At 37.7% G+C, this 15,813-nt stretch overlaps 1 protein-coding gene across 5 annotated transcripts in view; it reads right to left on the bottom strand.

Moving 5' to 3' along the window:
• Positions 1–15,813, bottom strand: part of SLC49A4 (solute carrier family 49 member 4) — a 125,327-nt gene that overhangs the window by 78,770 nt on the left and 30,744 nt on the right. For all 5 annotated transcript variants that reach the window (XM_007175648.2, XM_057545420.1, XM_057545423.1 and 2 more), the window contains exon 3: positions 9,052–9,317. In XM_007175648.2, the coding sequence (XP_007175710.2) occupies positions 9,052–9,317 (266 nt within the window). The remainder of the gene's footprint in view (positions 1–9,051; positions 9,318–15,813) is intronic.

Genomic DNA, 15,813 nt, shown 5'->3' on the forward strand with positions numbered 1-15,813 from the left:
AACACTTGTTATTTTCCATTTTATTGATTATAGTCACCCTACTGGGTTGAAGTTTAACTCATTATGGTTTTGATTTGCATTTCCCTAATGACTAATGACAATGAGCAACTTTTCATATGCTTCTTGGCCATTTGTGTATCTTCTTTGAAGAAATCTCTATTTGAGTCCTTTGCCCATCTTTTAATTGAATTGTTTGTCTTTTTGTTGTTGAATTGTAAGAATTTAAAAAAAATATTCTGGATACAAGTTCCTTACCAGATATATGATTTGCAATTATTTTCTCCCATTCTATGGGTTGTCTTTTCACTTTGTTGATGGTGTATTTTGAAGCACAAGATTTTGAGATAATGAAATCCTATTTTTCTATTTTTTCTTTTGCCATTTGTGCTCTCAGTGTCCTTTATAAAAAGGCTTCGCCTAACCCAAGGTCATGAAGGTTTACTCCTATGTTTTCTTCTAAGAGTTTATATAGTTTTAGTTCTCACATTTAGGTTTATGACCTATTTTGAATTAATTTTTATGTATGGGGTAAGGAAGGGATTCAAATTGATTGTTTTGCATGTGCATATCCAGTTATTCCAATACCACTTGTTGAAAAGACTATTCTTTCCCCATTGAATTGTCTTGTCACTGTTGTCAAAAGTCAATTGACTATAAATGTAATGGTTTATTTTTTGGAATCTCACTTTTGTTGATTTATATGTCTATCATGCCAGTACCATGCTGTCTTGACCAGTGTAGCTTTGTAGTAAGTTTTGAAACTGGAAATTGTGAGTTCTCCAACTTTGTTCCTTTTCAAGATTGTTTTGGTTATTCTGAGTCCCTTGCATTTCCATACAGATTTTAAGATCAGCTTGCCAATTTCTGCAACAAAGGCAGCTGAATATTAATTGAGATTGCACTGAATTTGTAGATAAATGTAGAGAGTATTATCACCTTCACAATATTAAAACTTCTAACACATGAACAGGATGTCTTTCCATGTCTTTAGGTCTTCTTTAGTTTCTTTCAATAGTGCTCTATAGTCTTCAGAGTGCAAGTTTTACACTTATATTGTTAAATTTATTCCTAAATATTTTATTCTTTTTGAGGTTATTGCGAATGAACTGTTTTCCTAATTACATGTTTGGATTGTTCATTGCAAATGTGTAAAATACACTTGATTTTTATATATTAATCTTGCACCCTAAAACTTGTTTTTTTAGATCTAATAGTTTTTTTCTGGCTTACAGAGGATTTTCTGTATTCAAGATCACGTCATTTTCAATTGAGATAGCTTTACTTCCTTCTTTCTGATATAGATGCCTTTTACTTATTTTTCTTACTCAGTCATCCTGGTTAGAATCTCCAGCACAATGTTAAGTAGACATGGCAAGAGTGGACACCCTTGTCTTGTTCCTGATCTCAGGAGGGGATGCATTCAGTATTTCACCATTAAATATTATATTATCTATGGGTTTTTTTGTAGATGCCCTAATATTATTAGGTTGAGGGAGCTCCTGTCTATTTCTAATTTGTTGGGTGTTTTTATCTTGAAAGGGTGCTGGATTTCCCAAATGCTTTTGTTTTTCATCTATTAAGATGATCACATAGTTTTTCTCTTTTATTCTATTGATTTAATATATTACATTAGCTGAATTTTGAATGTTAAACCAAATTGCATTCCAGGAATAAATCCCATTTGCTGGTGGTGTATAAGCCTTATTATGTTACTGGATTTGGTTTGCTAGTATTTTGTTGAGGACCTGTGGGCATGTATATATTGGTCAAAAGTTTACTTATGATGTCTTTGTCTGAAATAATTTTAGTTTAAGAGTCATTAATCTCTTAAGATCATGATTCTAAGCAAAATATTTTTTAATGGAATGAAGGGTCATGGCACATTATCTCACGGAGGCAAACTGGAAAATACAAAAGCACTGAAGCAATAGCTGGAAGCTTTGAGTAGGGGTTTCTGCTTGACTGCATGGGAACCATAAGGCAGAGGATGTAGAGCATTAATACATGACCAATAATGCCTAAAATCCAGTCATTTAAAAGATATAATGATTGCTTAAGCTTTCAATAAAAAGAATGATATAACCAAAATAAAGTTTAAAATTTATGTTTTACCTACTTTCAGTTTTATTTACTTATTTACTTTTACATTTCAACTTCTTTCTTTAAAAGGAGTGAGCTGTCGAGCAGAAGTAAGAAGAACTACAATCCTGCAGCCTGTGGAACAAAAACCACATTCACAGAAAGATAGACAAGATGAAAAGGTAGAGGGCTATGTACGAGATGAAGGAACAAGATAAAACCCCAGAAAAACAACTAAATGAAGTGGAGATAGGCAACCTTCCAGAAAAAGAATTCAGAATAATGATAGTGAAGATGATCCAGGACCTCAGAAGAAGAATTAAAGAACAAACAGAGATGAACAATACAATAACTGAAATGAAAATTACACTAGAAGGAATCCATAGAGTAACTGAGGCAGAAGAACAGATAAGTGACCTGGAAGACAGAATGGTGGAATTCACTGCTGTGGAACAGAATAAAGAAAAAAGAATGAAAAGAAATGAAGACAGCCTAAGAGACATCTGGGACAATGTTAAACGCAACAACATTCGGCTTATAGGGGTCCCAGAAGGAGAAGACAGAGAGAAAGGACCTGAGAAAATACTTGAAGAGATTATAGTCGAAAACTTCCCTAACATGGGAAAGGAAATAGCCACTCAAGTCCAGGAAGCGCAGAGAGTCCCATACAGGATAAACCAAAGGAGATACGCACCGAGACACACAGTAATCAAATTGGCAAAAGTTAAAGACAAAGAAAAATTATTGAAAGCAGCAAGGGAAAAATGACAAATAACATACAAGGGAACTCCCATAGGTTAACAGCTGGTTTCTCAGCAGAAACTCTGCAAGCCAGAAGGGAGTGGCATGATATACTTAAAGTGATGAAAGGGAAGAAACTACAACCAAGATTACTCTACCCGGCAAGGATCTCATTCAGATTCAACAGAGAAATCAAAAGCTTTACAGACAAGCAAAAGCTAAGAGACTTCAGCACCACCAAACCACCTCTAAAACAAATGCTAAAGGAACTTCTCTAAGTGGGAAACACAAGAGAAGAAAAGGATCTACAAAAACAAACCCAAAACAATTAAGAAAATGGTAACAGGAACATATATATCAATAATTACCTTAAACGTGAATGGATTAAATGCTCCAACCAAAAGACACAGGCTTGCCGAATGGATACAAAAACAAGACCCATATATATGCTGTCTACAAGAGACCCACTTCAGACCTAGGGACACATACAGACTGAAAGTGAGGGGATGGAAAAAGATATTCCATGCAAAGGGAAATCAAAAGAAAGCTGGAGTAGCAATACTTATATCAGATAAAATAGACTTTAAAATAAAGAATGTTACAAGAGACAAGGAAGGACACTCCATAATGATCAAGGGATCAATCCAAGAAGAAGATATAACTATTATAAATATGTATGCACCCAACATAGGAGCACCTCAATACATAAGGCAACTGCTAACAGCTATAAAAGAGGAAATCGAAAGTAACACAATAATAGTGGGGGACTTTAACACCTCACTTACACCAATGGACAGATCATCCAAACAGAAAATTAATAAGAAAACACAAGCTTTAAATGACACAGTAGACCAGGTAGATTTAATTGATATTTATAGGACATTCCATCCAAAAACAGCAGATTACACTTTCTTCTCAAGTGTGCATGGAACATTCTCCAGGATAGATCACATCTTGGGTCACAAATAAAGCCTCAGTAAATTTAAGAAAACAGAAATCATATCAAGCATCTTTTCTGACCACAACACTCTGATATTAGAAATGAAACGAAAAAAACACAAAACACATGGAGGCTAAACAATATGTTACTAAATAACCAAGAGATCACTGAAGAAATCAAAGAGGAAATCAAAAAATACCTAGAGACAAATGACAATGAAAACACGACGATCCAAAACCTATGGGATGCAGCAAAAGCAGTTCTAAAAGGAAAGTTTATAGCTATACAAGCCTACCTCAAGAAACAAGAAAAATCTCAAATAAACAATTTAACCTTACACCTAAAGGAACTAGAGAAAGAAGAACAAACAAAACCCAAAGTTAGCAGAAGGAAAGAAATCATAAAGATCAGAGCAGAAATAAATGAAATAGAAACAAAGAAAACAATAGCAAACCTCAATAAAACTAAAAGCCGGTTCTTTGAGAAGATAAACAAAATTGATAAAACATTAGCCAGACTCATCAAGAAAAAGAGGGAGAGGACTCAAATCAATAAAATTAGAAATGAAAAAGAAGTTACAACAGACACCACAGAAATACAAAGCATCCTAAGAGACTACTACAAGCAACTCTATGCCAATAAATGGACAACCTGGAAGAAATGGACAAATTCTTAGAATGGTATAACCTTCCAAGACTGAACAAGGAAGAAATAGAAAATATGAACAGACCAATCACAAGTAATGAAATTGCAACTGTGATTAAAAATCCTCCAACAAACAAAAGTCCAGGACCAGATGGCTTCACAGGTGAATTCTATCAAACATTTAGAGAAGAGCTAACACCCATCCTTCTCAAACTCTTCCAAAAATTTGCAGAGGAAGGACCACTCCCAAACTCATTGCATGAGGCCACCATCACCCTGATACCAAAACCAGACGAAGATACTACAAAAAAAGAAAACTACAGACCAATATCACTGATGAATATAGATGCAAAAATCCTCAACAAAATGCTAGCAAACAGAATCCAACAACACATTAAAAGGATCATACACCATGATCAAGTGGGATTATCCCAGGGATGCAAGGATTCTTCAATATATGCAAATCAATGCAATACACCATATTAACAAATTGAAGAATAAAAACCATATGATCATCTCAATAGATGCAGAAAAAGCTTTTGACAAAATTCAACACCCATTTATGATAAAAAATCTCCAAAAAGTGGGCACAGAGGGAACCTACTTCAACATAGTAAAGGCCATATATGACAAACCCACAGCAAACATCATTCTCAATGGTGAAAAACTGAAAACATTTCCTCTAAGATCAGGAACAAGACAAGGATGTCCACTCTCACCACTATTATTCAACATAGTTTTGGAAGTCCTAGCCACGGCAATCAGAGAAGAAAAAGAAATAAAAGGAATACAAATTGGAAAAGAAGAAGTCAAACTGTCACAGTTTGCAGATGACATGATACTATACACAGAGAATCCTAAAGATGCCACCAGAAAACTACTAGAGCTAATCAATGTATTTGGTAGAGTCGCAGGATACAAAATTAATGCACAGAAAATCTCTTGCATTCCTATACACTAATGATGAAAACTCTGAAAGAGAAATTAAGGAAACACTCCCATTTACTATTGCAGCAAAAAGAATAAAATACCTAGGAATAAACCTATCTAGGGAGACAAAAGACCTGTATGCAGAAAACTATAAGACACTGATGAAAGAAATCAGAGATGATACCAACAGATGGAGAGGTACACCATGTTCTTGGATTGGAAGAATCAATATTGTGAAAATGACTATACTACCCAAAGCAATCTACAGATTCAATGCAATCCCTATCAAATTACCAATGGCATTTTTCGCAGAACTAGAACAACAAATCTTAAAATTTGTATGGAGACACAAAAGACCCCGAATAGCCAAAGCAGTCTTGAGGGAAAAAAACGGAGCTGGAGGAATCAGACTCCCTGACTTCAGACTATACTACAAAGCTACAGTAATCAAGACAATATGGTACTGGCACAAAAACAGAAAAATAGATCAATGGAACAAGATAGAAAGCCCAGAGATAAACCCACGCACCTATGGTCAACTAATTTATGACAAAGGAGGCAAGGATATACAATGGAGAAAAGACAGTCTCTTCAATAAGTGGTGCTGGGAAAACTGGACAGCTACATGTAAAAGAATGAAATTAGAACACTGCCTAACACCATACACAAAAATAAACTAAAAATGGATTAGAGACCTAAATGTAAGACCGGAAACTATAAAACTCTTAGAGGAAAACATAGGAAGAACACTCTTTGACATAAATCACAGCAAGATCTTTTTTGACCCACCTCCTAGAGTAATGGAAATAAAAACAAAAATAAACAAATGGGACCTAATGAAACTTAAAAGCTTTTGCACAGCAAAGGAAACCATAAACAAGACGAACAGACAACCCTCAGAATGGGAGAAAATATTTGCAAACAAATAAATGGACAAAGGATTAATCTCCAAAATTTATAAACAGCTTATGCAGCTCAATATTAAAAAAACAAACAACCCAATCCAAAAATGGGCAGAAGGCCTAAATAGACACTTCTCCAAAGAAGACATACAGATGGCTAAGCGGCACATGAAAAGCTGCTCAACGTTGCTAATTATTAGAGAAATGCAAATCAAAACTACAATGAGGTATCACCTCACACCAGTTAGAATGGGCATCATCAGAGAATCTACAAACAACAAATGCTGGAGAGGGTGTGGAGAAAAGGGAACCCTCTTGCACTGTTGGTGGGAATGTAAATTGATACAGCCACTATGGAGAACAGGATGGAGGTTCCTTAAAAACTAAAAATAGTTTTTAAACCATATGACCCAGCAATCCTACTACTGGGCATATACCCAAAGAAAACCATAATTCAAAAAGACACATGCACCCCAATGTTCCTTGCAGCACTAGTTACAATAGCCAGGTCATGGAAGCAACCTAAATGTCCATCAACAGACGAATGGATAAAGAAGATGTGGTACATATGTACAATGGAATATTGCTCAGCCATAAAAAGGAACAAAATTGGGTGATTTGTAGAGACATGGATGGATCTAGAGACTGTCATACAGAGTGAAGTCAGTCAGAAAGAGAAAAACAAATATCATATATTAACGTATATATGTGGAACCTAGAAAAATGGTACAGAAGAACCGGTTTGCAGGGCAGAAATAGAGACACAGATGTAGAGAACAAACGTATGGACACCAAGGGGGGAAAGCAGCGGGGGGTGGGGGGGTGGTGTGATGAATTGGGCGATTGAGATTGACATGTATACACTGATGTGTATAAAATGGATGACTAATAAGAACCTGCTGTATAAAAAAATAAATAAAATTAAATTAAAAAAAAAAGTCATGCCTTTTACTATATAATAAAGTGGGAGACTGAAGAGTAATGTAAGCAGAAAATACGAAATTTCCTGGGCATTCTGCAATAACATTGGATCCAAAAAAAAAAAAAAAAAGGTGTGAGCTGTCTACAGGGGGGTTAAATGATTTATTTACTGCCACCACCTCTAATTTCACTTTTATTCCCTCTGAATCCTACTGGGTTGGCCAAAATGTTCGTTTGGGTTTCTCCATGTTCCGGAAAAACCCGAACGAACTTTCTGGCCAGCCCAATGTTTTGCGATGTAAATTCCATTATATAACTCTCTAGTGTAAAATTCTCCAGAGTGTGGCCTTTGCCTACAACATGATGAACTTCAAACCCTTTACTTCTGCTTAGAAGGCTTGCGTGGTATGGCTTACCTCTCTGGCTTCATCTCTCACCACTCTCACCAGATCTAAGCCACTCTGGGTTTTCAGTTGCTTGAATGCAGCAGGCTCTCCCCACCGTTACTGGGCTTCTCCTCCATGGTTCTCTCTGTCTTTCTAATGTATTCTTCCTTGTTCCCATTATAGTTAGCTAACTCTCTTTCTTCCGTCAGGTTCCAAATTAGATGCTGCAACTCTAGGAAGCTCTACTTGACCACCAAAATCTGGTTAGGTGCTTCTCCTCTGAGCTCTCAAAGCAACTGTAGGTCTTTGGTTATAGCCCTTACCACCCTGTTTTACAACTGTCTGTCTGTATCCTTTGGGACACTGTAAGTTCTGTCTGGTCAGGAACCATGTTCACTTCAGTGCCTAGCACACTGACAGATACATAGGAGTTCAAAATATATTTGTTAAATTAATAAGTAAATACATGAACTAATACGAAGTTCATCATAATCTGGTCCTTTATCTTTCCAGTCTCATTTTCTGCCACTTGCTACCTATACCCAAACACATATTTACACTACTCTAGTCATAGCAAATTACGTGCAGTTCCCTGGACATACTGAGCTCTCTCACACCTTCTCTGCCTTCTCAGTTGCTGTTCCTTCTATAAGGAATACCTTAACCCGCTTGAACATTCAGTGAACTCCTATGAAATTCTTAGTTTTAATTATCACATTCCTAGTGAAGCCTTCCCTGACTCCTCAACTTCTCCCCAAAGCCAGGTCAATTAGGCCTTCTAAGCTGTGTATATCCTTATTTGTATTATAATGATCTCATCAGTGATCTTACCAAATCCCAGTGCTTAGCTGGGATTGATATATAGTAAACACTTATAAAAAGTTTTCTGAATGCAGAAGGAAATAATAAGCAGGCACATGGGGAGAGGGGATATATTTAAGGAGATCTAAGAGTGGACTAGGGCTTGACACTAGAAATAAAGAGAAAGGACCCAGGAGAGTATTTTGAAAAGATCAACACCCCTTATTAATAGACTAAACATACAGAGAGTAGGAAATGAAAAGGATAAATCATGGGTGATTTAGGTTTATAAGGTTAGAGAACATGGCCAATAACAGGGAAACTGCAAGGGAGAAAATGGGCTTAACACCTACCAACAGATGCTTAACAAATATTTATCATGGATCATGATGTTCAGTTTTTATACTGATATCTAGAAAAGACACCAGACAATGTGTTATACAGTGCTTAACTGTAAATGGACGGGAAGAGCGAAGTTAAGAAATAACCTTACATGTAGCAATAATACATTTTAAACTTAATAACTTCCAAGAAAGGGTAAGTTTTAAATAGGCATCTCCATATTAAATGAAAGGAAAGCACATATATGAATATGTATGGATTAGTCCTCTATTTCATAAGAAGTGATCTGGTATACAAAAAGTAGAGTGAAGATGATGGGGATAAAAGACAAAATATAACAGGAAGAAAATAAACTTTAAAATACCTGCATATAATACAGTCTCTATGCGATCTTTAATGTGGGCCCTGCTATTCTCTGAAGCAAGAAGAGGCGCCGTCCCATTGGGAGCTGGAACAACAAGTGGTCCAACTAAAAATGCACATGCTCCCCCAAGATAACTGAGCATTGATGCAATAGCTGTGGCAGTGGCCCGCTCGTCTGCAGAGAACCACGTTGTGGAGAGGAATGGAGCTGCGTTCATTACAGTCGGACCTGCCAATCCATTTAACAGCTGTCCTGCATGGATTAGTCTGCAATCAAACAAATTAAAAGGCTGTGAGGTAGCTGAGACAGGAATCTTCTAGACAAAAAGAAGTTAGCCACACTGCAGTTAACTATGGCAATAAGAATACATATCTGTAAAGACTATGACACACCTGAAACGTAAAGTATGGTGACTCTGTGAGGGAGATAAAATACAGCAATAGTCACCCCTTATTCATTTCACAAATATTTACCAAAGCCTCTGATTTGTGTGACATTCCAAACTAAATACTTCCAATAACTTGTTTCATTTGTTATCACAACACTATGTGGAAGCTATTATTATCCCCATTTATTGAGATATGAAAGCTTTGGCTTAGAAAGATAAAGAAGCTTGCCCAAGTGCTAACACGCAAGCTAAGATTTAGACCCAGGTCTGACTCCCAAATCCATACTCTATTAGACTGCCACTCACAGAGACCTAGTAAGTGCCGCCAGCCCTACAATAACACAGTTAGTTGAGCTCAACATTTCACACCTACTCTGTGCCAGGTGATGGAAATACAAAAAAGAAAGTAATCATTATAGAATCTTCTAATGGAAGAGGAATCAGAGGATCTTGTCTGCACCTAACTAGTTGAATGGCCCTGGGTAATATGTCTTTGTAGGATTCCATTCCTTCTCCTGTAAAATGATGAGATTAGTTTAAATTGAATATTCATGCCTTGAGCATTTGTTAGGTTAAGGTACTATAATCACAGATCACTGGGTCCCTTCCAGTCCCAATTCTCTGACCATGACTTTAATTGTAAGGGTTAGTAAAAAGTAGTTTCTTGCTTCCATTCCAGTTGTTCTCTTGCTCATCCTTCCTCACTATTCTATTCAGTGCTCTATCCTGTTCCCTGCTGAACACGGAACGTGAAAACCCTTTTCCCACATTTCTTCCTCCATCCCCAAAATATACATTCACATTCAAGAGTAGCCTTGAAGGAGAAAAGAAGCCAGAAGTCCAAAAAGCACAGAGAAGAATGGGAAGCGAGTCAACCTCTTCTGCCTTGAAGGTAGAGGAAAGGGAAGGAACAGTGTATGTGACATACACATGATACTAACTACTTTTTCTTTCTGTTCCTTTTGCTTTTCAGTCACCATGTGGGTGCCAAATCCCCTTTTTAACAAGTACCACCTTAAGCTACTTAGAAAAAGTTTTTCGAATGTAGAAGGAAATAATAAACAGGCATGTGAGGAGACGTAGGGCCCTAATGTAGAAGCATAAGTGAGTGGGAAGTGAAATATGTGAATTACGTCTGCTCAAATCTTTGTAAATGTTGGAAAAGTTATTCGAAGGCAAAATGGCTTCAAGCATCGTTAATGTTACTAAATTAAGAAAACCAAAGACATTTAAAATTTTTCTTGTGTAAGGGGAACTATTTTCTAGATGACAAACACAATTAAACTGCTTATAAACCAAATACCTCCTCCAAATGCCAGAGGGTCCCCAGCTGTCACACAGAAATTTCATCACAGAAATATTCTTGAAACACTGTCATTAAGTGGTTTTAATCATGACTTGCGATGGTACAATAATCAAACGACGCATGATGGCTCATAAAGGTAACTGCTTTGACATTTAACACCTTTAATGAGGTGTTCCTGAAAGACTCATCTCATCTAGAAGGAGAAGGGTTGGAATGAGTAAGTTTTATTATGCCTAAAAATGTTAAGAGTAGGAGAACATGGAAGAAATGACCTATTAAAAAAAACTTGATAAAACAGTATGAATCCTGAAAGCTAAGGTATAAAACTCAAATCACTGTCATGGCTTAACTCTTTGCTACTTCTCAGTGAAATCATGAATAGACTATTTTCCAAGCAGCAAACATAAGAGTCATAGAACATGTGAGCTTAAGATAAGGTAAGGATCATCCAAGTCCAGTTTACTCAATTCTCAGATCAGAATATTTCTCACTATAACATGTATACCTGCTAAAGTAAGTATCCAGAGCACGTATGGCACTAGGGACATTTCAGATGGCTACTAAGTCTAAAAGGTCACCGAACTTGGAAGACCAACCTAAAACATGAATTATCAAAGTGAAAAATCATAGTGAAAAACAAGCTGTTTTGGTGTTTAAAAATTATTCTAATTTAAATAAGTATGTGCTTTTTTGCATTAAAGTCATCATAAATAAATGTACTCCTCATAAATGAGCTCAGTAGAACTGGGACCTACAGGATTTGGGGTTAGCCTCTGAATTCGTGGGAAACCTGGCAGGGAAATCCAGTGCCTGCTCTTCCCAGCATCTTTAAATTTTCCAGAACTTAGTTCTGCTCCTTCTTGCACTTATATCCTAGAGTCCCTCAGGGCCTGGCACTTACTAAGTGGTTATAAGCACTGCCATCCGATAACCAGGGCGTAACACCAATCTGTAATATAAAGATTTTCATGTTTGCCTGACACTGGTTTCTGTCACCTTCCATTAATGTACCCTATTTTTCATCTGGTTTATGTTTTCCTTTGCTGTGCAAAAGCTTTTAAGTTTCATTAGGTCCCATTTGTTTATTTTTGTTTTTATTTCCATTTCTCTAGGAGGTGGGTCATAAAGGATCTTGCTGTGATGTATGTCATAGAGTGTTCTGCCTATGTTTTCCTCTAAGAGTTTTATAGTGTCTGGACTTACATTTAAGTCTTTAATCCATTTTGAGTTTATTTTTGTGTATGGTGTTAGGGAGTGTTCTAATTTCATTCTTTTACATGTAGCTGTCCAGTTTTTGCAGCACCACTTATTGAAGAGGCTGTCTTTTCTCCATTGTATATTCTTGCCTCTTTTATAAAAAATAAGGTGACCATATGGGCGTGGGCTTATCTCTGGGCTTTCTATCCTGTTCCATTGAGCTATATTTGTTTTTGTGCCAGTACCATACTGTCTTGATTACTGTAGCTTTGTAGTATAGTCTGAATGGGAGAAAATATTTGCAAGTGAAGCAACTGACAAAGGATTAATCTCCAAAATTTACAAGCAGCTCATGCAGCTCAATATCAAAAAAACCAAACAACCCAATCCAAAAATGGGCAGAAGACCTAAATAGACATTTCTCCAAAGAAGATATACAGATTGCCAACAAACACATGAAAGGATGCTCAACATCACTAATCATTAGAGAAATGCAAATCAAAACTGCAATGAAGTATCACCTCACACCAGTCAGAATGGCCATCATCAAAAAATCTACAAACAATAAATGCTGGAGAGGGTGTGGAGAAAAGGGAACCCTCTTGCACTGTTGGTGGGAATGTAAATTGATACAACCACTATGGAGAACAGTATGGAGGTTCCTTAAAAAACTAAAAGTAGAGCTACCATATGACCCAGCAATCCCACTACTGGGCATATACCCTGAGAAAACCATAATTCAAAAAGAGTCATGTACCAAAGTGTTCATTGCAGCTCTATTTACAATAGCCAGGACATGGAAGCAACCTAAGTGTCCATCATCGGATGAATGGATAAAGAAGATGTGGCACATATATACAATGGAATATTACTCAGCCATAAAAAGAAATGAAATGGAGGTATTTGTAGTGAGGTGGATGGACCTAGAGACTGTCATACAGAGTGAAGTAAGTCAGAAAGAGAAAAACAAATACAGTATGGTAACACATATATATGGAGTCTAAAAAAAAAAAAAAAAGGTTCTGAAGAACCTAGGGGCAGGACAGGAGTAAAGACGCAGACGTAGAGAATGGACTTGAGGACACAGGAAGGGGGAAGGGTAAGCTGGGACGAAGTGAGAGAGTGGCATGGACATATATACTCTACCAAATGTAAAACAGATAGCTAGTAGGAAGCAGCCGCATAGCACAGGGAGATCAGCTTGGTGCTCTGTGACCACCTAGAGGGGTGGGATAGGGAGGGTGGGAGAGAGGGAGATGCAAGAGGGAAGAGATATGGGGATACATGTATATGTATAGCTGATTCACTTTGTTATAAAGCAGAAACTAACACACCATTGTAAAGCAATTATACTCCAATAAAGATGTTAAAAAAAATAAAAATAAAAAATAAAAAGCCTTGGGATAAAAAACTTACCCTATTTTATGAAATTAACTTGTTTGTAAAAATATATTTAAAAAAATTCAGTTATATATATAAAATTTAGTTTTCCCATTTAATAGTAATGCATAGAGGTTTTTTTTTTTTCTGGAAAAGTGCTGGCCCTAAGACATAATAAAATCATACAAACATTACTGTAAATTCTTTAAAATGACAATTAAGGAGAGGAAATAATTATAAATTGTTCAATACAAGTTGTTTTATTTAATTCATTTAACAAAGATGTACTGAGTATTCACTGTGTATTGGGTAGGCACTGTGATAGCAATGGGTACACGGGAATATAAAATTAAAAAGCTAAACTCTTTAAGTAGAGTAGTTGAAGAGTCACCTACCAGTACTGTATCAGGAATATAAAGAAAAATAAGGCAATAATTAGGCCTAAGCTTCTGGGGCCTGGGACAAGAGTACCAGCAGAGGTCCCTGCACACCCTCCTTCTCCTCTGACCTCCGGTTCTGATCTACAACATCAGGGGCTTCGCATACATGCACATGAACCTTAAGGTCCAACCCCATCCAAGCTCCATCTATCCCCTTCCAAACACCTGCCCCTTAGCTACCCCTTGGGCCTAGGGAGCACACCCCAGGGATGCAGTTCACTCTTGGAAGAACAGACCTGGGGAAGAGGTATGTTGCAGGGATTGCTGGGGTCTTGTGTAGCTTGAAAGTGGTGATGGGCAGGGCAGACACATCTCTTTGACTCTACAGACTCCTCACCCCATAAGGAATGGCAAAACTGAAGTAAAACCAGAGTGGAACACTCTTAGGCATGGAGTCCAGGACAAGGACCCGGTGGCACTACTGGCAACAACAGTGAGGCACAGAGGAGGGATGGTCTGGAGGGCTGTTAAGGTGGTATACTAGATATAGTTAAGTGAATGACTAGATATAAGGGGGGGTACCCATAACTGTAAAAATGTCCAACAAGTGGTTGACTACAGGTTGCAAGCTAAGGAAAGAGGTGTGAGATGAGAGATACATATTAGGTTTGGGGAACAAACTCTGGAGAATACCACCATCTTTTAAATAGTCAGAGGAAGAGGAGTCTAGAAAGACAACTGAGAAGGAGCAATTATAGAGGCAGAAAAAAAAAATAAAACAGGAAAGACTGGTGTCATAGTAACTAAGGAGAGAAGGGTTTAGAGAAGATGAAAGTGAGGTACCAATAATTTCAGATCAAACAGAAAGAGGGTTTAACTGAAATGTAACCACTGGATTCGGCGACAAGGAGGTCTTGCATGACCTGAGCAGAAGCAGTTTCAGGAGACTGTTGAGGATGGAAGTCGGATACGTGAGAAAATGGAAATTTACAATTAGACTATTCATTCTAATTGTTAAAAACAGATGCCAGAACAAAAATTAGGTATATGAACTTGACAGTATGAAAAGGAAAAACACCCAGCTTAAATGAACAGTCTGAACTGAAAAGTCTCTCTGCCTTCACATGCTGAAAGATAAATGCAACTTGTTGTGATTGTCCTAATGCTTTCGAAGCACTCCTGAAAGAAGCTGGCTTTCAGAATCTCATACCGATTGATCTGGGCTGACTGTTAAAAACAACACAGAACAACAAAAGAGGTGTGATTCACAACCTTCCCTTAAGTGAAGTAGATCACATAACTTAATGTTAATTTTTCTGTGTCATGATTACATGCTTCAGTTTTTGTTTTTTTTTAAATTTTTATTTATTTATTTATTTATTTATGGCTGTGTTGGGTCTTCGTTTCTGTGCGAGGGCTTTCTCTAGTTGTAGCAAGTGGGGGCCACTCTTCATCACGGTGCGTGGGCCTCTCACTATCGCGGCCTCTCTTGCTGCGGAGCACAGGCTCCAGAGGCGCAGGCTCAGTAATTGTGGCTCATGGGCCCAGCTGCTCCGCGGCATGTGGGATCTTCCCAGACCAGGGCTCGAACCCGTGTCCCCTGCATTGGTAGGCAGATTCTCAACCACTGCGCCACCGGGAAGCCCCCATGTTTCAGTTTTGTTTTGCAAGTAGCAGTTAAGTTCCTTGTGGGTAAGGACCACGGTTTCTAATCTCCCCAGAGTGCCTCCCAGGGTGCGAAGGCAGTGTGGATGCTCTCCAGGATCCAAGTACAGGGAAGTGGGGTCACCGAAATACACAACTAACCTGTGTTGTACAAACCTCACAAGGTTCCACCACATACATCACATCGGTTCCACTTGTAAATTTTAAAAAGCTTATATTCAGCAATACAAAAAACAAGGTGATTAATATTTGGGAAACAAAACTTTTAGAAAAAGAAAATGAGAGTGGTTAGAGCGAGGCCAAGGCCTTAGCACTGTCTCGAGCACAGTGCACCCGGGGAGGGCAGGCAGAAGTTAGCAGCATGAGGACGTAGTTTCGTCTCCTGGGCAATACGCTCTGTAGCAGAAAGGGAGCTCTCTGGAAGCTGACTAGTTAATTCAAGGGGT

The sequence above is a fragment of the Balaenoptera acutorostrata genome, chromosome 4 (genome assembly GCF_949987535.1).
Source record: "Balaenoptera acutorostrata chromosome 4, mBalAcu1.1, whole genome shotgun sequence".
NCBI classification, from domain to species: Eukaryota; Metazoa; Chordata; class Mammalia; order Artiodactyla; family Balaenopteridae; genus Balaenoptera; species Balaenoptera acutorostrata.